The 25,542-nt window shown below is 38.5% G+C and overlaps 2 protein-coding genes across 10 annotated transcripts in view; both read left to right on the plus strand.

The window, feature by feature from the left end:
- Positions 1-5,735, plus strand: part of hhex (hematopoietically expressed homeobox) — a 28,107-nt gene extending 22,372 nt beyond the window's left edge. The window contains exon 6 of the transcript XR_004655014.1: positions 5,725-5,735. The gene's annotated coding sequence lies outside the window, so the exon portion shown is untranslated. The remainder of the gene's footprint in view (positions 1-5,724) is intronic.
- Positions 5,736-20,365: 14,630 nt separating this feature from the next.
- exoc6 (exocyst complex component 6) overlaps positions 20,366-25,542 on the plus strand; it is a 66,153-nt gene continuing 60,976 nt past the window's right edge. For 6 of the 9 annotated variants that reach the window (XM_034860113.1, XM_034860114.1, XM_034860115.1 and 3 more), the window contains exon 1: positions 20,366-20,585. In XM_034860113.1, the coding sequence (XP_034716004.1) occupies positions 20,443-20,585 (143 nt within the window). In that variant the 5' untranslated portion in view covers positions 20,366-20,442. Of the gene's footprint in view, positions 20,586-21,354; positions 21,535-25,542 lie in introns of those variants that run through there. The other 3 variants (XM_034860119.1, XM_034860120.1, XM_034860121.1) reach the window with 2 other exon arrangements.

The following is a 25,542-nucleotide window of genomic DNA, read 5'->3' on the forward strand; positions in this document are numbered from 1 at the left end:
GTTTAAGGATCCTACTTTTCTACTGACATATGGGAGCCTTGACAAGCAGCTGTAAAATGTTTTACTCTGTTTATTTTACCTTTATCTTAACCAAACACGTCCACTTAACTGCTTCTGTTACAAAGCCCGTCATCCGCTTTTCCATTGGTTAAGAGAAATTGATGTCATGGACATAAAAACTGTCCGCACACACTACATATACATTACATCCTTTTTCAGCACAAACTCAACTGCCATGCTAACTTTTGTTCTGTTAATTTGACAAATGATTGTGATGTAATATATATAATTAACACATTACAAATCAGATATGTTAATAATGCATATTGTTCCACTTTTTGTACACATAAAATGCAGCAGAAAATATAAGAAATAAAAATATAATGCAGCCTAATTTTATGTAAAAGGATTTTATCCACACTTGATTTTGTTCATTTGTCAATGAAAGTCTATGTACTGATGTTCATACGTTTATGAAAATTCTTTCAAAAAAAAAAAATGCTTACAGACTTAGGCTGAATCCCATTTCTCTGTCTTACCTCTACCCCTTGCCCCTTACCCCTACCCCTTGGTTTCTCTGTCTAACCCCTACCCCTTGCCCCTTACCCCTACCCCTTGGCTCTTGAAACCAAGGGGTAAGGGATAAGGGTGAAAACATACCCCTATGAAATGGGACACCACTTGGTTACATCACCATACAGTAATGATCACAAACTTCTGAGATGTCGTTTCTGTCTATGTCCATTGCGTGGGTTTTGACAACCGTGTCTTATGCATTTATATATTTACATATTTGATAGTTATTTTATGTTCACTTTGGTGGTGCAGAGGCAGATATTCTTTTCTGTGTAGTACTTAGGTCTGTTTGCAATACATATGTGTATACACATGTGTGCATACATATACACCCGGTTTACATGGTGTGTTGTATATTTGTTTTAGTTATCACCGTTTTGAATGTCATTGATGTTAAGAGAAATGCGGGACTGTTGTGCAAATCAACATTAGCGATAGCGATTAGCATTAGCATCACAAGCTAGCAATTTTTTAAAAGTTTCAGTTAGGAACATGGTTGCAAGTATACTTGCACAGGACTGCATAGACCACAAAACAAGACTGTCGTAACTTTTAAATCAATAATTTAGGCCAAAAGTACTTACATTTATGTGTCTCTCTGGTCGATGCGGCAGCCATTGTTGCTTGGGTGCTTACAAGTGTCCACACTTGGTTTCTAAGGCTATGCAGCCCTCGGCCTATCCCCTAACCCTAACAATTGGGACACCACTAGGTCCCGCGTGAACGCGCAAAAACGAGGGACGGGGTAAGGGGTAGCGGTAAGACAGAGAAATGAGATTCAGCCTTAGTGACACAGTGTGAATGCAAGTACTTATGACATAGTAGGTTTTCTGAGCTTGTCTCTACATTATATATATAAAGGTATGTACTTATGTGTTTTCACAGATGAATAGAGTCATTTTAGAGCCTTCCATTTCCTCCATGTCATGTCGTTGTCCCAAACGTCTTCCTACCTTTACACGGCAATTGTTTACCACAGCCACCGGCAACCTTCCCAATTCCATCATCAGCCTCCCAGTATATACACCTCACCGTTGTTGTGCTCCAAGCTTCCTAGCCATAGCACCCAACATTGACAGTTGGTCCCCAATACATACCATCCTGCTACAATACTGACCAACAGATCCAAGTCAGGATTAGACTGAACCAGTTAAAACTGAATTTTCTATTTTTGCAAGTTAAGTTTGGAACCATTGCTCTCATTTCATATTTTGAGGAGAAAAAGTTACTGCACACTGCTGAACAAAATTTAGTCTACTTAGATGTGATTAGCTGCCCGGGAATGAAAAGCCAAAAGCAGGGTGTGGAATTCAAAGGAAGAGAAAGAGCATCACACACACACACACACACATATCCGAGTCACCACTGGCCTTTGCTTATTAATGCATGGTTTCAGGAAACTATTGTTGCACTGATGTTTCCAGCTCTAATGTGAGTGGCCAGAACAATGCAGTGTTAATTTGTCTGGTTTCCGGCAAAGGACTGTGAAAACAGTGATGGCCACAGAGACAGGAAAGGACATTAATAGATGAAGGAATGCTAGGGGGTGCTGGGCAACGTCCTCAATGAAGGAGGATATTAGACAGAGAAAGAGAACGTTAGAACTTGAAAAATGATCATACTAACATTGGGGTAAGGAATTGAAACATACATTGTACGATGATTATATACAATTAGTATCATTGTGGCAAGAGAGACCAGTGTCCAGACTTATGTTCTGTTCAAGTGTTCCAGTAAGTCATGACAATCTGGCAGTGAGTTAGCAGGAACAATACCAGGATCTGAAACTTAAGCAGTTACATGGAATTCAAACATAATTGATTTTCTTATTTACATCTGTGAGTTTTCCTACTGTCACATTTCATTAGACAAAAAGTGTCCCATAAAGATATGCATGTCAAATGAAACTTATAAAAGAAGGAAGGAGTTATATGTCTTTGGAATCAAAAATACAGTTTTTGATTGGTGCCAGTTCTATTGAAACTGGCATGGGCCATCATGTTGGAGTGAATAAAAAAAAAAAAAAAATATGTATGTATAAACATGAAACACATTACGTGATTTTGACTATTTTTTTTTTACAGTTTGTCCAATTGTTTAATGACAGTGGGGACAGCTAGTGTCATGTGCAAAACTCTAAGTACAGTCTGCACAGCGGCAGTTCATGTGTACCAAACTCTAGTTCGTTTTGGCTAAAACACAGTTTTCAAAAGTCTACAAACTTATCCCATGACTTTAATCAGTGTTTTGTGTTTTAAGCCCCCAGTGTCGCCTTCCAGGCAGTGCTGCCAGGCAAGGACTAGGATTAGGCCATGATTAGGGTTAAGGTTAGGGTTAGATGCTTCGAAGTCTGTCCCTGCCCAATGTGAGTCGAGTGCAGATGTGAGCTGTGCCTGCTCAAATTTAAACGGTTTACGGCATGACGTGTCACACTGAAATGTGTGAAATCCATGAACCAATAAACTTTTCTCATTAAAAACAATAACAGAACATGGAAATCGTTTCAAAATCTGTTAGCGTTAGCTCAAAAACGTCATGTTAGTGACAGCTTTTGTCTTGTTTGACTACTAGCTTGTAGCTAAGCTAGCAGTCATTTCAAAAACGTTTCAGCTATCTATGATAGTTTGATTGCTAACGTTAGCTGAAAACATCGCTCAACTGACAGCCTTTGTTGTGTTTGATGCTAACTTGTGGCCAGCAGTGAACCAACTTTGTTAAGTAGGTCCATTTTTACTGTATTGACATTACAGAAGTCTCTTGTTAGCATCTTGTATGCTACTTGTCGCAAAGTGACACATGCGAGACTCAAATCTGCACCCAATTCACATCAAGAAGTGAAAAAGTCAAGGGTCACAGCGCTGCCTGTAAGTTGACGTTGGGGGCTCATAACACCATTGAGCACTTTAACCACAACCTGTACAACATTGTGGATTTACAGCAATTTGTTCAAATGCCAACACACTGCTGTCAAAACAGAATAGAGTTCAGTCTGAAAACTGCTAATTGCAATTTAAGCTGATACAGCATATATGCAGTAAATATGTATAAGAAAGCTCATAAAGACTCCAAGTAAGAATGAAACAGTTTATTTTTTCCAGTCATTATGTAAATTACTACAGACAAAATATATCTATTGAAGCAAATTGCTGATTTTCCTTCCTTCTTGTTTACCTTAAAAAACTGCTGACGTTATAAAATAAAAACCACGGGAAAGAATCTCACTCTTTTCTTTAAATAAGAATTGATTTGTGTAAAAAATTGCTCAAATTATTCAAACTGTACTGCGGTGCGCGGTCACAGAAGGCTTGTATCATGTGGATTGGTTGTCATTACTTAGAATTCCTCATGGGGGCGGCAGATTGTACACGCCATAGATTCCATAAAGGTGCTTAAGTGGGATGGGCTCCTAGAGCTAGCACACCTCAGGCGTCCTTATTTTGTTTTTATTCTACTTAAGTGTTTTCAGCCTGTAATAAACTGGGCTGACGATAAAAGAATGTACACTGAACAACTCCATTCTATGTATATACAAGCAAAACGCGTAGCCTAAGTTACATTTATAGCATTGTTTTTGGAGGTAATTTAATTTAATTACTTTAATTTAATTTTAATTTGTTTATTGATCCCCATGTTATCACATGCAGGCCTGAACTACACACACACACATGCTCAGGATCTGTACATGCACTAATGGAGAGATGTCAGAGTAAGTGGGCTGCCAGCCGAACCAGCACCCTGAGCGGTTGGGGGGGGTGGTCCTTTAGTGTCTCATACAAGAGACACTAGAGGAATTATTTAATGAAATTCAACGCAGTGTTTGATACAATTTACCTTCTAAAATCATTCAAAAATGATAAAGGTTACACTCATCCCCTTTAAATCATCATTATTTCAAATGAGGATCACAAGATTCACATTTAACATTTTAGATTGCATGTATTGTGTGTATCCTTTTCTTTGGGTAACAGCTTATCCGTTTTCACTGATATTTTTCCTGGGACTTTAGACAAGTCAGTTGTGAGGCGTTTGCCCCCCCTACAAAAAGCTCTTTATGGACCATGTTGCATTATTGTTGTCCATGAAAAGGGTTATCTGAGAGGGTAGAAAATGAGCTTGAAGCTAACAGGATGTGCTCTTTATCGCTTCCTCCCAGTTGCAATTTGTTTAGGACTGTATCACAGTGACTGAAGGAAGAGAGGAGGTAGAAGGGGATAAAGAGGAAGTTGGGTGACAAGCAGAGGTGTCAAACGTATTCACTTCAATACTCAACTAGAAGTATAGATACTAGGGTTTAAAAATACTTCAACTTAAGCTTTTTACTTAAAGCGCAACTCTTGCTTGTTTTTTTTTGTGAATGCCCCCATGTCAAACTTTCACTTGACCTCTTAAAAAACGGTTGAAAATCCATGCTTTTTGGTCTAAACGTCATACCCAAATACAGCTGTGGTACAGCTCCCATATACTTTGGCCCTCTGGGGTGTCCCTGATATAATTGGAAAGGTAACACTGTGTTTCTGTTACAAGTATCAGGGTGATTGTAGGTCCTACTGACACAGAGTTACAGAGGCTAGAATGGAGGTTTTTGTATCCGTCCAAGTCATGCATCTGTAAAGTTATTCAAATATACTGCTGTAAACACATCTGATGCAGACAACCCAATACCATGGTCACATGTCTCAGCTACAGAAAAATTCATGAAGTTCTTTCTACAGATATGTCTGTGTGTTTTTTTGTGTTTAGTTAGAGTTTACGTTATTTAAGACTGAATCAAGCTCTCAGCTAGCGGTCTATTAGCTGCCAGCTAAACTAAGCTTCCAAGCGGAGGCTACAAGCAGTAGCGTAGAACAGATTGTGATTTGTGCATTATTAGGGATTTCTTTACCAATGTTGGATAACATTCCTGTTTGAACATGTTAAAGTGTGTAGTTTTTGGTTTAAAAGCTTTACTACTATACTTCGTAACAATGATTCCAATGCTACATTTAGCTAGGTGCTAGCGTCAGGAAAACCTCATGATTGCTGATGTTAATTTTTCCACAAATTTGGATCACGTTGCTTCTGGAACATATCCAGTAGGGTAGTTTTTGGCTTAGAAGCATTTATTGGATATTTTTCATGGTTTCAATCTGCCGCTAAACTCCATTACAGTCAGTCTTTGGCTACGGGAAGCCCAAATGACAACATTGACACGTATATCGTGTGCGATCTAGCATCTACCATGCGTCAGGCAAATAACTCCGTTGAACTCAACTCAACTATTTTGGGCTGAATCCCATTTCTCTATCTTACCCCTACCCCTACCCCTTACCCCTCACCCCTTACCCCTACCCCTTGGCCCTTGAAACCAAGGGGTAAGTGTTACGGGTGAAAACATCCCCTATGAAATTGGACACCGCTTGGTTCCATCACCCTACAGTAATGATCACAAACTTCTAAGATGTCGTCTCTGTCTATGTCCATTGCGTGGGTTTTGACAACAGTGTCACATGCATTTATGTATGTTTATATTTTATGTACATTTGTACTGTTGTGCAAATCAACTCTAACGTTAGCGGATAGCGATTAGCTGTACTCTGCCTCTGATTGGCTAGTACTTATTGCCTTTGTTGTTTGGATTGGTTGTGTAGTAATGAGATCAGTTAAGGATAGAGTCAGAAAACTAGGGTAAGCCAATTAGAGACAGAGAAGGACGGGCCATGCCTTCCTCATCCTTGTAAAAGTAATATTGCAACAAGGAGGGTGAGTTACATCAAGATGGGAACCAATGTTTCGAGAGACAACGAGATTCTGGAACTACTGTTGGTGCAGCTTGGTGAAGACAGAATTATGACTAAGATGAGTGAACATTGTTATCATCTGAGATCTTCTACCATCTGGATTTTAGTTAAAAAAATCAACATCAAAGGGCACAGCCATCTGACATCCAATGAGGCTTACTTTTCTTTAGGCACTGGATGCTTTTCAGTGGATGTGGGCAGGAGATAATATGATCACACAAATGATTTCATAAACAAAAAAATGACGTTAACCCTGATGTCTTCTTTGGGTCAAATTTGACCCGTTTTTAAGATAAAGGAAGTCAAACTTAAGTGAAAAATGTTGGAAAAAGCAGCAAAATGGATTAAAAAAAATGCAAAAACGTAGTAAAAAGCATCAAAAACATTGAGATCGGCGGAAAAATTTCATGGTCAAAGGGAAACCATCTCATGCCTACCCATGCATTTTTTAGAGGAAACCACCTAACCCCATCCCCAATGACAACCTCCAAGTTTGTACCACTGAGTTCATTTGGTCAAGTTTATTGTCATTGTAAGAGCACATTTATTAAATACTGAAGGGTATAGCCTACACACCCCTACCACCCCCCCTCCCCCTTCCTCCGAAACCTCTGTCGCGCATTGTGACCTCAGATAGGCTCGCTACCTGTTTTTTTCTCTCTCACTCTTCCTTGACTCTCTGTGTCTCTGTGTCGGTTGTGTCTTGAGGAAGCTCCTTCTCTACAATCTAACATCAGTAGTGGTTGCCGCAGGATTTGCCTATCAGTAACAGCACATGTTCTCCTTTTTAAAAACAATAAGCTATCTAAGACCACATGTGTCTGCTGGGTTGTTTGACTGCAAAGCTTTGCTGAACACACTGCGTGTATGATTGTGTGTAAGTTTGTACATATATCTCTGCCTCTCTTTCACTTCCCCATTCTATGAACCAATTTCACAACCATGACACACAGACTTGATTAGGGTGCACATATTTTCAGAAACACACACACGCACGCACACACACACACACACACACACACACGCACGCACACACACATGCATACTGAGGATGTTAAGACCATAACAATATATTCAACCTTAAGGATGTGTGTGTGTGTGTGTGTGTGTGTGTGTGTGTGTGTGTGTGTGTGTGTGTGTGTGTGTGTTTGGGTTGAGATTGTCTTTTCTTTCTGTGGTCACTGTTTATAATTGATACTACACGGTCACCACAGTTGACTGTAATGATGACATAATAAACCCATGACCTCCATTATAGATTATTGTATTTACATACAGTAAAGTAATGATCCAGTTGTCAGATCACATATTAGGCCACTCAGTGCCATTTGAGCTCATTTATTTTATTATTTTATTTGGTGGTGGGGAATAAAAAATGGGGGTGTTTAAGCCAAATCATTTCAGTGTTCTTAAAACCCAAATGTAGTAATAATAGTTAAAGTTAAAAACTTTCTCCTCAAAAATGTACATAGTTATGTCTTAAAGGTGCCCTGCCATATGTATTTCACCACTTTGTGGTAATATCTGAAGTTCTACAATGGACTCTGTAACTTCGTTACCTCGGTTACCTTGTTTCAAGCCATTCTAGCGTATAGAAAGCCTGCAGGAAGACTCAGCTCCATTTGTGCCATTTCTCATATATTCTCAACATTCAATGAGCTAAGCTGCTTGGCTCTGATTGGCTAACAGCTATCCAATGAGAGCCTGGCTATCAGCATCCTTTACCCAGAGCAACTGGGCGAGCTCATGAATAGTAATGAGCTCAGGCAACATGACGTCAGACTGACCAGCTGTTGTGATTGGTCTGAATTCTCCTCTTATTTCTTTTCAGTGGCTAGAGCAGACAGAAGAGGTAGCGGTTAATTTTCACATTCACAACATAACATAAACACATGTGGACCTAGCATATTTCAAAAAATGCAATTGAAAACGATTTTGTGTGGCAGGGCGCCTTTATTATTACTTTCAATATTTAACTTTAACGATGAAATATACGTACATGTACGTACATTTTTTGCTTTTCTGAAAAGAGCGTAGGTGTATTTAAGGAGATAACATAGGCACAGGCTAATTACTGGTAAAGTTATTCACTGTCAAAGTGGAGCTAAAATGAATGTTAGTCATGGGATGCTAATGGCGGGTAAGTGTTTTGTAGAATAAAAATGGCGCCATGGGAGCTACGCTTTGTGGACGCCCAGTTACCCCCTTGCCCAATACCGAGCGAGCAAGGGCCTCTGTAGATGGCACGCACGTTTGTTGCAGTACTCTCCGAAAAACCAGATGGCATACAAATGAAATAATGTGTGAATGAGCAATAAGTAGTAGAGAAGAAAAGAGCGGAAGAAAAGGAAAGCAGGCTGCCTGGCAACACGCTTAAAATGAAGCATTCTCTCATGTTATTCCACACTTTCCAGCAAATGTTTGAGTCTGCTGCAGTAGGGCTTCTGCTTTTCAAAATAAAAGCTTAAGTCTGGTGTCAAAGTTTTGGGTGTTTAAGTATTTAAAGACATGTTTTAAATTTGCAAGCATTTCCATTATGTTCTAAGATGGTGCCATGCTAGTTTATTTGAAGATTTTGTTAATTGTGTGTATAATTTAATTATGAAAGCCTGCAAGTGTGCTTCATCCTGCTGGTGCCATAATCTCACAAGCCGGGCTTTTGGAATTGCCAGGCCTGAATTTTTGTCTCAGTCCGTCCCTGCCCAATGGTCACAAGTAAGACTCACTTCTGTAGTGTTTAGCCTTGAGTAGCTCATGTTTGCACCTATTGACTTTAACTTTCCCAGTCCATAACATACTGGAATCCATGATTTAGGTGGGTGTTCCCCTATAAGGTTTAAAATAGTTTTTTTTTTAGGTTGTTTGTCCTGTGTAACCTCACAGGGGAAATACCTTAATCTGCATCTGCAACTACAAATGTATTTTTCACATGTGCAAATGTTATCAGTTTGGATGGATCTTTTTTTCACAAGTTCACAAACAGCATGGGAAGGAATCTTTTAGAGGCGGCGTTGAGCCTACAGAAGGCTGAGGGAGACCATTATCTTTGTTTGACTTCCTCTTCTTAGTGTTCGATAAATCTGCGTGGCAGGATGATCTTGACCTCTTCATTCAAAGGCGCAGAGGTGAAGAGTCCACAGCGGTGCAGACAGAAAGACTACACTGCAAATAATCCCCGGTCTGCCTCTTACTGCAATCCAGCATGCACAACGCATGCTCCACTTGGCTTCAACATACGTTTGCTTCTTCTTTATAACTTTAATCTTCCAAAAAAAGGCATGTCAGTTTGACATTTATTCACATACACACCTTTTGCAATAGTCTCTTCACTATCTATGTTTCCTTCCACACGTTTCAATCCGAATTAAGCGATATCGAATGAAAAATGTCAAATTTGATGGAATTTCCTGAATGTTGACTCAAAGGAAATACGTTCAGTTCCATCGGTTTATGAGGGAAAGGCTATTTGATGAATAAATAATGAATTGCGATTAAGTTTTTGGTCATTTTATGGTTGCAACATGCCACAAAACGAAGAAGAAGAAGTTGTAGTTCATTTCCACTCAGTATTTCCACTCTGTCTGCACAGAGGAGAGGAAAGACTTTTTTAATTTAATTTACGGCTATTTTAGATAGCCAAAATCTAAGAAATGCCATAACTTAATAATCAGGAGGCCAATGGCCAATAAAGTTTAGGACAAGCCGTCCAAGACGAGACGTCCTCCAGAAGAAACGAAAGGTTCTCAAACAAAGAGACATGTCTCAAAAAAGAGTCCAAAATCAATTCAACATACCAATTTGACCGCAAAACAGCATGTTATGTCATTACGAAGGTTTTTATTTGCTTTAAAGGTGTTGGATGGAAATACACTTTCACCCGCTTTGTTCTCACCAAACTTCAGATAATTTGATTGACAAGTGGATGGAAACTTAGCTACTGATGGTCACTTCCAGCATGAGAAACATTCAGTCTTTGTACCCCATCGCTCATTGAAAATTCGGGATTTACTGTTGAGAAAAGAAAAGCTTACACTCTACTGGTTGATGAACTCTGAAATAAAGAAGAAAGAATTTTGTGGAAATCGACAAATCATCTGGCATATTTTGAGATATCCCCTAAATCTTAACGTAGAAACAAAATGCAAACACCCCAGTCTTCTTTTTTTGCAGTGTGAGAAAAAGAAACAATGAGAGAAAGAGAGAGGCATTGAAAAAGTGACTGTGTACATACGTTGACATTCCCCCTGGTTCCTTTCCACTTAAAGGAGACAGGAGAGCCGACTGACAGCCTCTGAGAGGTTTATGTCTGCTGAGCAATAATCATGCATGTCTGTGTGTGTGAGAGTGTGTGTGTGTGTGTGTGTTTGCCTGTGTAAGTGACACTTGAAGACCCATCGGAGCTTTTTGTCCTGCAGACAAGAGCTCTTCACAGAGACAGACATCAACCTAGAACAACCTTTTCAAAGCCGAGCGCTCTGCTCATTGACCGTTACCTCAAACAGCAGAAATCTGCAAGCTGTGTTTATATCAAATGTTGTTTTCAACTGCTTTTAGGAAGAAATGCACTTTATGTATATTAAAGCATAGGCACATCAAGCATGTGCAGCCTTTGTTAGTTAATGATCTTTACGTTTCTTTTTGTAAAACATGCAGTAGTTACACCCTTTGTTAGAAAGAAACTGTACTGATCAGATTTAACAGGTTGCAATTGACACTCTTTCTGTGAGCATAATAATATATAAATATAGATTGTTGTCCTGCAAATTAATTATAACCCACTTTAACTCTTGTGTTGCTTTCTGGTCAAATATGAAAATCAACACTTTTGTTGATGCTTTTAATCCACGTTTTTAACTTTTTCTTATGTTTTTGTTGCTTTTTTCAACACTTTCTGCATTTTTCTCAATGTTTGTCACTTTTTTATGTTTTTGACACTATGTAACTTCTCAAATTCAGTTTTACAGTTATTATTGGAATTTATGGTCAATAAACCTCATTTATGGGAAATTATACCTAATGTTTAGAATTATTTAGACTAAAATCAAAGGAATGTATGTTGATGGATTATCACAGACTGGAATATGTCAACTTTTACGCAATACTATTCCAAAACCACTTCAATTTGTTTTTCAAATGCTATAAAATTGAATTAGTAGAGATTTGTACTTGCCAAAGAGTGTTGTGTGGACTCAATCATGTTATTTTGGGTAATTATAGTTGGAAAATTGGAAATGAGGACAACATGAGGGTTAAAAGAGGAGAGGGAACTGAATATATGAGTAGCTTACACGTTGTCTTCATCTTAAATGGATTCCATTCAGTTAAACTTAATTTATAAGCAAAGATTTACCAACTCTTTTTCACCGGGGACATTTTCTGGTGACAATCTGCAACAAGTCTATGCAAAGCTTGACATGTGGGCGATGCATACTGTTATGACGGGTTGACATTAATTCTTCATATGCTTATTTTGTTCAGTTGTAACTAGCAGCTTTGTTACCAGCTGCAACAGCGACACTGGTATTGTTTTCACTGTGTGTGTGTGTGTGTGTGTGTGTGTGTGTGTGTGTGTTTGTGTGTGTGTGTGTGTGTGAGTGTGTGTGTGTGTGTGTGTGTGTGTATGTGTGTGTGTCAGAAGCAATTCAAGAAAGAGCATCCTTTGGATGGCGTACGGGCTGGGTAAGTCCTTTATTGGAATGAATGGGTGTCATCTTGGAGTGTGCTATCGAGTGTTCACACTACATCTGGGTTCGGTTCCCAGATGTTCACTGTTGACTTAACCTTCGCGTTGTCTTCCCGTCGGCCTGAAACTTTGTGTTTTTCTGGGTTGAAATTTTCTACACCTTTCTCAATGTTTTTCTCTATTTTATTCCTATTTTTCGTCACCTTTTGTCCCTTTTTTAAAGTTTTCTTATTTATGTTTCAGTAAAAAAAATGTTAAAAAAATGTTGTCGCTTTTTTCAATGTTTTTGATGTTTTTTGTGGTCACTTTTTCCAAATGTTTGTTCACTTTTTCGGCTGTTGTGTTTTTGTGTTTTTGTTGATTTTTTTCCTGCGTTTTTGTATTGTATTTTTTTCAACACTTTTTTCACCGTTTGTTATAGCGTTTGTCATAGTTTGTCAAGTTTTTGTAAAAGGGTCAAATTTGACCCGAGGACAACAAGAGGCTTAAAGTAATTAAATAAGTGTGCCACTTAACATGTGTGCCCACACACACACTCACACCCACTTTAAAAATCAAGTTCAGTGCTCTTTTAACTATGACGTGCAAAAAGGAAACTCTACACGCACTGATGTTCTGCACGAATGAACTTTCTAACGTATAAAAGTTTCTTCAAATGACAGGTGTACAAAGTAGTGAACACAAAGGTGAGACTTCTGGAATATTTATGGTCCTAATCAATGTCAGAGATTAAAATGTATCTGTCCTGAAAGCAAGTGGGGGAAAACATAGACACAAGGTAATTACACTCAAAGAACGTCAATTTTCCAGATAGGGGTTCCTCTCTGCATTGTCCTGCACTGCATGTCAGATGTACTGTACAATGTGAGCAACACAGCAAGGAGAGAGGAGCAACAAATCTGGCAGGCAGAAAGAGAGAAATAATCATGTTCATAAGAATGTTTTTAAGTGGGTTGGGAGGGTGCAATGTTTTTTTTGGGTCATGACCGAAAGTGCAAGATCCAGGGTACAAACGGCCGAAATGGGTTTCCTCCAGAGGGTGGCTGGCGTCTCCCTTAGAGATAGGGTGAGAAGCTCAGTCATCTGTGAGGAGCTCGGAGTAGAGCCACTGCTCCTTCACGTCGAAAGGAGCCATTTGAGGTGGTTCGGGCATCTGGTAAGGATGCCTCCCGGGGGCCTCCTTAGGGAGGTGTTCCAGGCTCGTTGGCAGCTCGGAGGAGGCCTCGGAGAAGACCCAGGACTAGGTGGAGAGATTATATCTCCAACCTGGCCTGGGAACGCCTCTGGATCCCCCAGTCGGAGCTGGTTTATGTGGCTCGGGAAAGGGAAGTTTGGGGTTCCCGGCTGGAGCTGCTGCCCCGCTGACCCTACAACTCTTAAGTGGATGAAGATGGATGGATGGATAGTGTTGAGAGAAGGAGCATCTGGGTACTAGATTAAACATATTTGATTCATATTTTCCATTAAAAAATATTTTTACATACAGTTCTTCAGGGAAACAAAACCATGTCGTTAAGTGGGACAAATCAGCAGAACACTTGGACTGTCTATGGATGAGAAAAGTCAGATCAGGGGCCTCTACACGTTCTCTGTGGCTCCCTCTGCAGGTCGGCATCACTTAGTGTTTTATGAGGGTTGTGGACAATGAGTTCAAACACACGTTTTGCACTAGAAGAGATAGAGAAGTGTAGATAATATTGGTATGATTTCTTTAAACCTTAGTCATTACTGCCAACTGTTGGTTTTCTTAAAGTGAATATGTACTGCGACTTAGTAAATGGTTGTACTAAACCCACTCACACACACACACACACACACACACACACACACAAAAGCTTTCGGTATCAGAACTATGACAAATGAATGCTGAGAAAGTTACAAATATTGAAAATAACTACAAAAAGGCAGGAAAATAATCAACAAAAACAGGTTTTTTAAACACTTAATTTTGCGTGTACAGCTTTTTGCACATTTTAGTTCAAAGAGCACTGAACTTGTCTTTTAAAGTGTGTGATTGTGTGTGTGTGTGCGTGTGTGGCCAGACACATAATTAATTACCTTAACCCTCTTGTTGTCCTCGCGTAAATGTGACCTATTTACAAAAACTTTCAAATATCAGGACTATGACAAAAGAACGGTGAAAAAATTCTTGAAAAAAAACTACAAAACAAAAACTTTTTTTACGCTGAAAAAGTGACCAAAAAAATTGGGAAAAGTGGCCCAAACAACATCAAAAACGTTGGAAAAAGCGACCAAAAAATGGTAAACGTTTTTAAAGAAACTTAAATGAAATTTTTTTTTTTAAAGTGACAAAAAATAGGAATAAAAATTGACAAAAATGTTGAGAAAAGTGTAGAAAAAGTACAACAAAGTGTTGAAATTTCAACCCAGAAAAACACAAAGTTGCAGGTCAATGGAGAGACAACACGAGGGTCAAGTCACCTGTGTCCTGATAAACTGAAGGAAGCAGTTACCATCTCTAGGGGGCAAATATCAGGCTCTTTAACTGTCAAAGCATGCAAGATGGAATCAAAGTAGGTGAAGTCAATGGAAGCTACAGATTCAGGTATTAACTCTCTGTAGGTTTATCACTACCAGAGATAAATTATGCATCATAAAAACATTGATTATGGATTGAAACCACAGCTAACACTTCAACAAGGCGATTCCTGGATGTCCTGGTGGTTAACGAAGAACACAACATGTTTCCCCAAAGTTGTTTTTTGAGTGTTTATTGCAGATTAACATTGGGTACAGACCGCATTTTGTTCATACAAGCAACATCATTTTCCATTTTCTCAACCATGCAAAAACACCAATAACAATACAACCAAGAATGTACAAATTGGAATTTTTTGGCTGTACATTATGGTGAGGCACCATAGCAAATATCAAGACTGAGTTAAGAGAACAGAAAGCAAACCAGGAGTCAATCACACGCTACCTCCCTCAGACCCCCATGTGTTTCAGAATCCCCATGCCTTATTAAACACGATAGTCCAATTTCTGAGTTATTAGAGTTTTTTTTGTTTTATAACCATGCTAAAAGTAATATCCCTGCTTCCAGTCTTTGTAGCTAATATAGTTAACTATTTGATTTTGTTGGCATACTTGTGTATTTCCAACATATTAAACTGAGAAATAAAACATTGTCTATTGGGCCACTGGTCTTGTCTGAAACATCTGGATATCCTCCCTGGCTTTAGCAGTGGATTGTCCCCATTCCAGGATGTCCTTCAGTGGTATTTGTTAAGAGTGTGACTTACAATGGAGGTCAACAGTTGTATAGCAGCCTGTGCTCCGGACAGACACAGGAAGCTGGCAGGAAGCTGGCAGGAAGCTGACAGAGCATGCAAAGGAAAAGCGCTTGGAGAGGAGAATAGACAGAGGGACAGTTTATAGCATACCCTCGCTGCTGTGATCCATATATCCTCTTTCAACAGGGACACCTGCACACGTGATTACCATAGGTATGAATTACACATCACTTTAAGGTAGACAATTTGCAACGGTTGACTTGAACGGAGTCAGCATGGCTAAAGTAAATTATTGTCAAAGTTTGTCACATGGACACAACCAATCACAAAAATTACCATTTAATTTTCCAACATGAAGGTCTAAAAGTTTCAAAGTCCTCTCCATGCTGCCTGAAATCAAATTAGTGTGGGAAAATACTCAATCCTTTATTTGTTTTATTGGCCTACACATACACACATTAATTTTTTTTCATCATTCTTTAATAGAGAAGGTCTCATTTCCCGATACAATTCTGACACTTGAACTTGTGTATCAGCTGATACACAGTACTGATCTGGTACCAGTGATGTGTCATATATTTTAATGTGTTTTTACAGCTATATACTACTATCCCTGTATGGATTTGATATGATTTCTATCTTTGTTGTCTGTCTGGATCAGGTTATACTCTCAAACAATGAATGCAACAGAACTTTCTTTTATTATGCAGTTTGACAGTCAGTTATAATGGAAAAGAACATAAATAAACTACTTTAACATAGATTTTCTATAGGGCTTTATTGTGTGGTATTGGATCGGTGCATAAACTCCACTACTTCTCGATACCAATACCAACATTTTAGGCAGTATCAGTGGCAATATCGGAACATCTCCATTCTATAATTTCAGTGGAAGTACATTTCCAGGATAAAGGCTGACATCCGGCGTGTGGCTCACTGTGTTTTACCAGTCCAAAAAAGGTAACTTTAAAAGAAAATTTGGATTGTGCAACAAGGCAGGCCTGCTTGGCTCTTTCGGTGATTGATTTCCTCTCTGTATTGGGACTGATTGGTGCGATTGATGTGGACGAAGTACACACGGAGATACACTGGTAACACGTTACTGAATTGCGTGAACATTTAACTTCATTTAATATTTTATGTGTCTGTTTTCTTTTGCTCAGTGCAAATGTTCCCGCAGAACAGCTTCCTTCCTGAGCCCTGTCGCTGCGTCCGGAACCTTATGCACCCAAGACGATTGTGATTGGTTTAAAGAAATGCCAACAACTCAGAGCCTTTTTTTCACCTATCCCAGAATGTATATGTGGTGTAGCCAGACCTTGTTTCACAGCTTGTTTGCACACAGGGTGCAAAGGGAGCAGCCTAAATCGCACAAGATCAGTTCTGAAGAGCCCAAATGAAGCTGAAAGCACCTGGGTCCTGGTGGCTCCGGTTAATCCAAAATTGGGCAAAGAAGTGGTGCGTGGATGGAGCTGAGGAGGGTCCAATGAAGCCTACAGTCTCCTGTGACGGCACCCACCCAAAGCGGGGGTCTGTATGGGGATTGATTTCTTTTCAGAGTCAGTGGCCATTTGAAAACTGCAGTTTTTTGCACTACCGTATTGGATTTTATTTTTCAGCACTGGAGGTTGCTGCTTTGTAATGTTACTAGTTTATTTATTGCAGGTATGCAGGTATAAATCCCAATTCTGTGACTGCATGGCCTCTTACCCACTTCATCTTACATCTGCCAAAACTTGGAAATAGCTTGTAGGGCAGCTTTACATATATATATATATATATATATATATATATATATATATATATATATATATATATATATATATATATATATATATATATATATATATATATATATATATATATATATATATATATATATATATCTGTCTAACAAGAATCAATGGCAAGCCCTTTTAACATTAAAAGCTAAGTTCGACTATCCGGAATTAACAACATACAGTAGATATCATTAACGTCTTTATGACTAGTTCTCTATGACTAATTACAGATATCTACAATGACGTCATTGAAAATGTAATTCAACGCGTCACACATCTTAAATGACAATTGCAGATATCTGTAATTCAGTTTTGACTAGGCAAAATGAAAGATAAAGATATATAGATATATCATTACGACGAGAGTTGTCTTGTTGTGGAAAGTAACGATGAATCCTCATTTCTAACTGCCAGCTCCTGTCTTGCACGGGCTGCAGCATTAAAAAGACGATTAAAAATGCCTTCGCCCTCTGGCTGCTCCGACAATGTGCTAATGTGCTAATTACACAATTAACAGGTGCTAGCTATGTGTTTTGGTGATTTGAACCACACGCTTTGCTCCCGTCTGTGGGACGCGGGCCCATTTTGCATATAGATATCTGCAACGTCATTTTGCCTAGTCAAAACTCTAATTCAAGATATCTGTAATTACATTTTGACTAGGCAGAAAGAAAGTTAAAGATATCTAAAATTTCAGATATCTCTATTTAAAATTTAGTTCAAGATATTTATATCTTGAAAATAGATATCTACTATTAAATTACGAATATCCCTAACTCCAGTTTGAGATATCTACAACGTCATTTTGGCTAGTCATAATTCCAGTTACAGATATCTACAAGGTCATTTTGCCTAGTCAAAACCTAATTTAAGATATCTGAAAAGGACCATATAGATATCTTGAATTGAGTTGAATTAAAGATATCTTGAACTGGAGTTGAGACTAGTCAGTATCACATTGTAGATATCTCAAACTGGGAACTGCGAATATCCGTAATTCACATAGTGGATATCTGCAACTGAATTGTAGATATCTGGAATGATAAACCACATACAAATGAATGGCAAATGTGATGTAATTTGTCCTAGGAAAACTGTCTTTGTGGATATCTTAAATTACAATAATGGATAAGAAGAATGTATTAGCGGATATCGGAAATGTTTTTTTTGACTAGGCAAAACTGAATTAAAGATATCTGCAACACATGTCCACTCTAGCTTTTAAATGTTAAAATGGCTTGCCATAAGAATCAGCTCTTAAGCATAAAACTATTTAACTCACCACAGGTCCCTAAACCCTCAAAGTCCCAGAAAGAGTAGAATAAGCTATGGCCCCGAGAGGAAGGATCAGGAGACCAGAGGAATCTCCCTTTCTCTGGAATTACATCTGGGTCAATTCAACATGTTTTACGTGTCGTGACAACACAGGAAACAGTGTGTACTTTTCATTGTGAGCAGGGAATTAAGGGTCTGGAGGTCAAGGTGGTGGATCCATGTGTACCACATGGAAGTATTAACTCTAACCACAATCTTTAACTAACTCGACCACACTGTAGTTACCATGTACTGAATTGCTCTTTGTTACTTTAACTGCATTATTGCATAATAATGCAACTATCGGCACTCTTTTTCTCTTTTCATTGCTGCAAGCTTTGAATTGCTTAATGTTTTAGTGTATTGTGTATATGTATGTGTGTGTGTGTGTGTGTGTGTGTGTGTGTGTGTGTGCGTGTGTGTGTGTGTGTGCGTGTGTGTGTTTGTTGATTATTGTATTGAGCTGTGTTTCTTTTCTTTTAAGGAGATGTGCGGGATAAGAAAGTTTAATGTGACTTTTGACATTGAGTTATTGTAGAAAGGGAACATTAAAAAAAAAGTTTTTTATTGTATTTGATGGCATTGAAAGTAACCTGGTGATACTGTACATGGACACACTCAATATCAAGGGTGTGTGTGTGTGTGTGTGTGTGTGTGTGTGTGTGTGTGTGTGTGTGTGTGTGGGGGGGGGGGGGGGGGGGGGGGGGGGGGGGGGGGAGATGGGAAGAGGCATTGAAATGCATTGTCCATCCGTATATCTGTCATCTGATATCTTTACATACAGTCCTGCCTCTCTTTTCTCCATTGTATAACATCAAACCATCTGTGTGTCTGTTCCTGCAACTCTGACACATTTCCTAAGCACTGTGTGTGTGTGTGTGTGTGTGTGTATGACCCCCTTCTTGTTTTTGGTGGAGTAATAAGGAAACTCATAGTCATGGCTTTTGTAAAGAGAGTATTGTCAACTACTATGTCCACACTCCTAATGGGCCAATCCACATTGAGAAGAATAGCAGGAAATAGAAAGTGGTTGTGTAAGTTGGTCAAGGCCTGCTGCCTTACTTAAAGTGCTCATATTATGGCTTAGCTTTTTCCCTTTCCTTTATTGTGTTATATATCTTTTTGCGCAGTGAAAAAGCCCAACGTCCACCCCAGAGGGACTTACTAACCCTTGATTATAAAAACACACACAAACACAAACACACAGAACCTAGTAACTATTAACAACACAGGATTGACGTAACTACTTACTTAACTGCTGTATTTTTACTTTACTTCCACTTTGCTACATTTCAGATGGAAGTATTGCAGTGTTAACTCCATTACACTGTGCAAAGTAGTTAGCACTGTTCAAGATGGTCCTGGGCTTGATTCCAGAACTGGCCGGATGGGAAAAGGTCTTTCACTCGATGGTTTTTTTCTTGGTAAAGTTTTTTCGGAGAGTATTTTTCCTAACTTTAAAGCCAAAAAAGTATCTTGTATATAACAATATATTAATAATTCTAGAATGATAAATCCACAACTGAACGGTTATTTATTTATAATTAGCCCCAAAAATCTTGATTCCCAGAATGCATTAGGGTTTTCCTGACCAGAGCCATCTATAGAAAGTTTGTCCAACTCAAATCATGGGCGCCATATTGGATACCATTGGCACATGACTCTACAGTGTATCCATACGGGGAAAATGTGCTATCTTGAGATAGCAGAAGAATATATCTTGAGAAATAATGGTACAACGGCACATTTGGATAGTTTTGCGAGGCGTGCATCCAGGGCACATTGAGCATGAGTGAAAGTTTTTTTTTTTAATGGTGTTTTTGAGGGTTTACAGTAGATGAGACAAATGCACACACAGAGCAGCTGAAGTTAGTTTTGTGGGCTTCAAAGTCCAGCGAATCACAAGATCTCTTTTTCCTGTTGCTGCCTCTTTTTCTGCTGACCATAGCAGGTGCCATTGAATTCATGACAAACACGCACACACAGTTTCCTTCTTTTTTTCACACATGCAGAAATGTAGTCTTCATACTTAGAATCTAGAGAGAAAGAGAGAAATGGCTAGTGACAGGGTCCATGCTGCTTTACCTGACCCTCCCAGTCAAACTGAAGAAGAAGAGAACAAAGAAGAAGAGAAGGTTTTTGGGAATATCTTTGCTGAGCTAGAATCTGTGGACCTGCCTCTAGGAACCACCTTAAGGTAAACTTGTGCTATATTCAGGACAGATTTTCTTCTTGAATTTCATCTGCTGGCTACCATTGATGTAGAGTATTGATGGACTCATTATCCAGACTTGAAAATTGAGATATTTAAAATGCTAATTGATCTGAATACACACCACAAGAGATGCCAAACAAACAAGAAAACATACGTATAGTTTATATTCGCTTACAATTCCAAAGTTCTAATTGAACTTAGAGTGCAATGTGCACTCAATGTACAATCAACAATCATCAATCATATCAATCATAATAAGCAGCCGCTAATGCTTAATTACAAAAAAATCAACTTGATCAAGATTTAATCAATTTAGTGGTTGTGTTTGATGGAGCCATTGTGCAGCTAGACAAAAAACCTTATTACAATAATTTAACATTAAGTAGCCTATGAAATCTCTATCAATAAAACGGAATGTGATTTATTTTTGCTTTAATAGACATTATTTTCTTACCATTTAATTAAAATATATCATTTATAATTGATATAAATAAAACAGCCAAGAATCAAAATGGTTTTCCATGCTGGCCACAGTATTTTATGGGCCTACTGGTTTGTGGATGTGCAATTCTGTGCACGTGACAAATTTTACTGTAATGTAATAAATGTACGATATATGAACTATATACATTTTATTGATGGGCGCCTTTCTTGTTACTCAGTGACACCTTACATAACTAATAGTAGTAATAGAACTAATAGTAAAAGATAAAATATTGTGGAAAAAAGCTGTAGTGCGTCCCCCACAGGCCAGACCTCAAACGGACCTGTACTTCGCCTATAACGTACTCCGCTGTAGCTGCAGTGTTAGCCATAATAGACACATAACAATCATGGCGGATAATGAAACCCTGGAGTGTATAACGGAGCACGAACGGATTTTACAGGAAATTGAGAGCACCGACACGGCTTGTGTTGGTCCCACTCTTCGGTAAGAATATGAGGCTTTTAAAAAAGTCCTTACCAATCACAATGTACGTGTGTGTTGTTGCATCTTCTAGCTACGTTATCAGACCTTTTGTTTAGGTGCTAGCTTAGCTGCCCAAGCTACCGGCAGGCTAACATAGCTATTTAGCCAACAGGCTATAGTGTTGAAATGAAGTGTGAGCCTAGCTGGCTTGTTAGCTAACAGGCCAACATCGACCACTGTTTTAGTCAGTTGAATGCAGCTACATTAAAACTGCGTTTGTGTGTGATTTTCATAGTTCCGTGTTGATGGACGTCTGGTGACCTGTCAAAATGTAAACATCAGTTGTGGGTGTGGCTGTGGACTCCACATCTTGTTGTCATTATGCAGCTGATTCCAGCTAACGGTGCTAACCATTTCGGCTAGTTGTTTAGCAGAAATTAGAAAATTAATGCTATTGACATTCCGATATACCATGGTTGGATGAGTCACCTTTTGGAACCTGGTGTTGTGATGTGGTCGATAAAGGTCTTGGTGTCAATGAAGTAGTACGTGGGATTGCTCAGGCTAACATTCTCTAGCATACTGCATTGGTTAATATGTTGTAGCAGCTACCAAGCTAGCTTCCAAGGCCATACTGAATGACATTAGCTTGGCAAGTTAACTAACTAGTTAGTGTTTAACTGACTGCAGCTCCAGCCAAATGCCTCTCTCTCTCTCTCTCTCTCTCTCTCTCTCTCTCTCTCACACACACTCTCACACACACACACACACACACACACACACACACACACACACACACACACACACACACACACACACACACACACACACACACACACACAAACAAACATACACACGTCCCGTATTCATGCCTGTAGGCATACTTGAGGAAACAAGTGAAAATATGCCTTGAGGACATTACATCAACACCTCAGCTTGTTTGTTATTGTTGTATGGTTGTATTAACACTGTCATTCTTTTAATAGCTGACCTATCTTAGTTGTTGAAAAATGGGCATACCATTTGCATGTGCATATCTTGGATAATTCATTTAAAATGTAGTACAGAAAATGTAGACACTTTTCTTTATTTTAGTGAGTAGTTCCAGCTTTGGTCTGTTTGTTTTAAGCCTTTCTTTCTAGTTTGAGTTTAGGCTATTTCTGCAAGCACCTGCCCAAAGTGAAAATTCTGGTGTTACCCGAATTCTATATACCTGTATTTTTACACTATGGAATGGACTCATTGGAAATACTGGATGTTGTCTGTTGACACTTACTAAGTTGATGTTCTAAATTCATGCCGCTTTCATGATTCTCTCACCCTATCCTTGAATAGATTATGTCTGCTTAGTTTATTTGAACAGGTTGAGGGAAATGGGACTCTATACCTCTACAGTCAGGAATGGAGGCATTATGTGTACTTGTATTTATTTGTATGCAACATTATTATTTGAGTGGACTTTGTGGCAGTTGCAGGGATGGACCAATGGTCTTACTTCCTAATGTTGTATGGGGTCTGCTTGAGTGTCAATTTCGTTTTTTTCCTCAATGCAGGTGACTGTATGCTTGTACCAGCTAGCAACCGTGACCAAGGCTATTAGTTTTAGCAATCACCAGTTTTCAATGATTAATAACAGGAAAGAGAGAGATTATATGACAGCATTGAGCCTAATGATCGTGAGCGTGCACATGTCTCGTTTGCATGTGCTGTGCAAAATATTGTGCTTCATTACATCAGTTCCTAACTTCAGTTCCTTGATTTCTTTGGTTATCTGTAGGGCTAGATCTTATTGATTATGTCATGTTATCACGTGTTTTTTATGTTTCTGTGATGGTAATGAGCTAGGCCTAATGAGCGTTGGTTGTTAGAAAATGGGCTCAGATATACTACTGTCAAGTTAGAGAGAAAAATTCAGCAGATAGCAGTCTCAAGGTTTACCAGCCTACTAGTAAACGCAACATTTTGTCCCGTCTGTGTTGTTTTTCAGACAACAGCAGTGACCAGTGCTAGTTTGTGTCTGTTAGCTCACAGGGCTCTAGGGTATGAGTAATAATTTTCCTCTAGTTTGCACCTGCGCACCTAATGCACCTTTCATCTGCTACAATATTGTTTATAATGATATGGTTTAATTTTGCGTTACATGACCCATTTCTTCTGTAAAGCCGTGCCTGTGTTGGATCTCTCCTCTACTCTCTCTCCTCTTACTCTCCGCGCAGCCACCGCACAAGGCGGCGCCGGTCCACACTTCTGAAATTTGCCCACAGTTTTAAATGTTATTAACACAGTTGCATATTGTGAAGTAGGAGACGCAAACCTGTATTTGTATAGTTACAATGAGTCAGCCGTCACTCTGTGAGTACGTCCATCGCACTCCCCCTCTCTCCCTAGCTCTTTTAATCAGTTATTGTTGAAAACAAGTTAAGGAGCTTCCTCAGAGGTACATAAAAAAAAAAGAAAATTCAATGCTATTTATTTCAGATAGCTAATATTCATTTACATGTGTTGTAGCTGTATGTCTATACAACTTCAACATAAGAAGAATGTAGCATAATATGGATGTGAAAGCAGTTATAAATAGCCTATGTGACACTACAATTAGTTTTGGTTAAAATCAACAAATAATCATGGTAATTAATCGTGATTACAATATTGATCAAAATAATCGTGATTATCATTTTGGCCATAATCGTGCAGCCCTATGTCAACAAGAGCTGCCTAATTTATTGATATTAAATCGAGATATGAGACTAGATATCGTCTTAGATTTTGGACATCACAATTTGCCATAAATGGTGTCTTTTCCTGGTTTTAAAGGCTGCGTTACAGTAAAGTGATGTTATTTTCTGATCTTACCAGACTGTTGCAACTGTTCTATTATTTGCCTTTACCTACTTAGTCATTATAGCCACATTACTGATTATTATTTATCAAAAATCTTATTGTGTAAATATATTGTGAAAGAACCAAGTGTCAAGACTACAATATCGTTGCGGTATTGATATCAAGGTATTTAGTCAAACATATATTGTGATATTTGATTTTTTCCATATTGCCCAGCCCACCGTCCACTTGTAATCTGGCAATTGAGGCGACATCAGACTCTTCTGCAAATGATGTGAAAGTAAGGATGAACATTTGGTTAGGTGAAGCAGCATCTGATTTGTTTAACAAAATGTCTTCATCTGTTGGCCACTGCATAGCTTCACAGAGGCGATGTCTAATGCGCAGGTTTTTTTTTTTGTGATCAAATTTTAAAAATCTGAAACAAATGTAAACATAACATTCACAAATCGTTACAAACAACACACTGGGACATTAGTGAAATCAAACTGGGGAAAAAACTAATATACTGTGATGTATTTTGGCATTTATCTATCAGCATGTGTCTTCTAACTGTCTGGTTCAAATAAAAGGCTTTAATACTGTAGATATAAGACATTTCTCTTTTGGTTTGCTTTTTAATTTGACTTTAGTCTGAATCCCAGAGCTCATGTCCTATATGAAATGTACCTTTGAGGTTAATTTGTGTCTGAAGGGATGAGATTGATTAAAACCTTTCATTTCTCATGTACGTGGTACTTTCATAGAAATGTAGATTTATGGGTTATTGTGATTTAGGATTCAAAGACAACTTATTTGTGTTTATGCCCATTTTATTGCACCATTGTCGTCCTGTTGAGATAGAGATACAGATGTAGTCTGTTAGTCACTTTCGCCAATGTGTTTCTCAAATAAAATAAATCCTTTAAGCTGCACTGATCAATATCTTTGTATTATTAACTATTGAAAAAATGACTAGGCGTAATTAAAAAGGGGTCATTTGTGTAGTGACAAACAAAAGTTCTTACTAAAATAATATGATAATAATTTGTTATTATAACAGAACAGAGGAACATCAAAATGTTTTGATAAAAAAAAAAGTATCAAAACACAAATTTAAGATATGACACTTAAAGTCCTTTGAACAGAAACCCATTAAAAAAAAAAATCTGTGTTGCCAACAGCGCCGTTGTAGAGAGTCCTCTGGTG

Source organism: Etheostoma cragini, chromosome 21 (assembly GCF_013103735.1).
Source record: "Etheostoma cragini isolate CJK2018 chromosome 21, CSU_Ecrag_1.0, whole genome shotgun sequence".
In the NCBI taxonomy this organism is placed as follows: Eukaryota; Metazoa; Chordata; class Actinopteri; order Perciformes; family Percidae; genus Etheostoma; species Etheostoma cragini.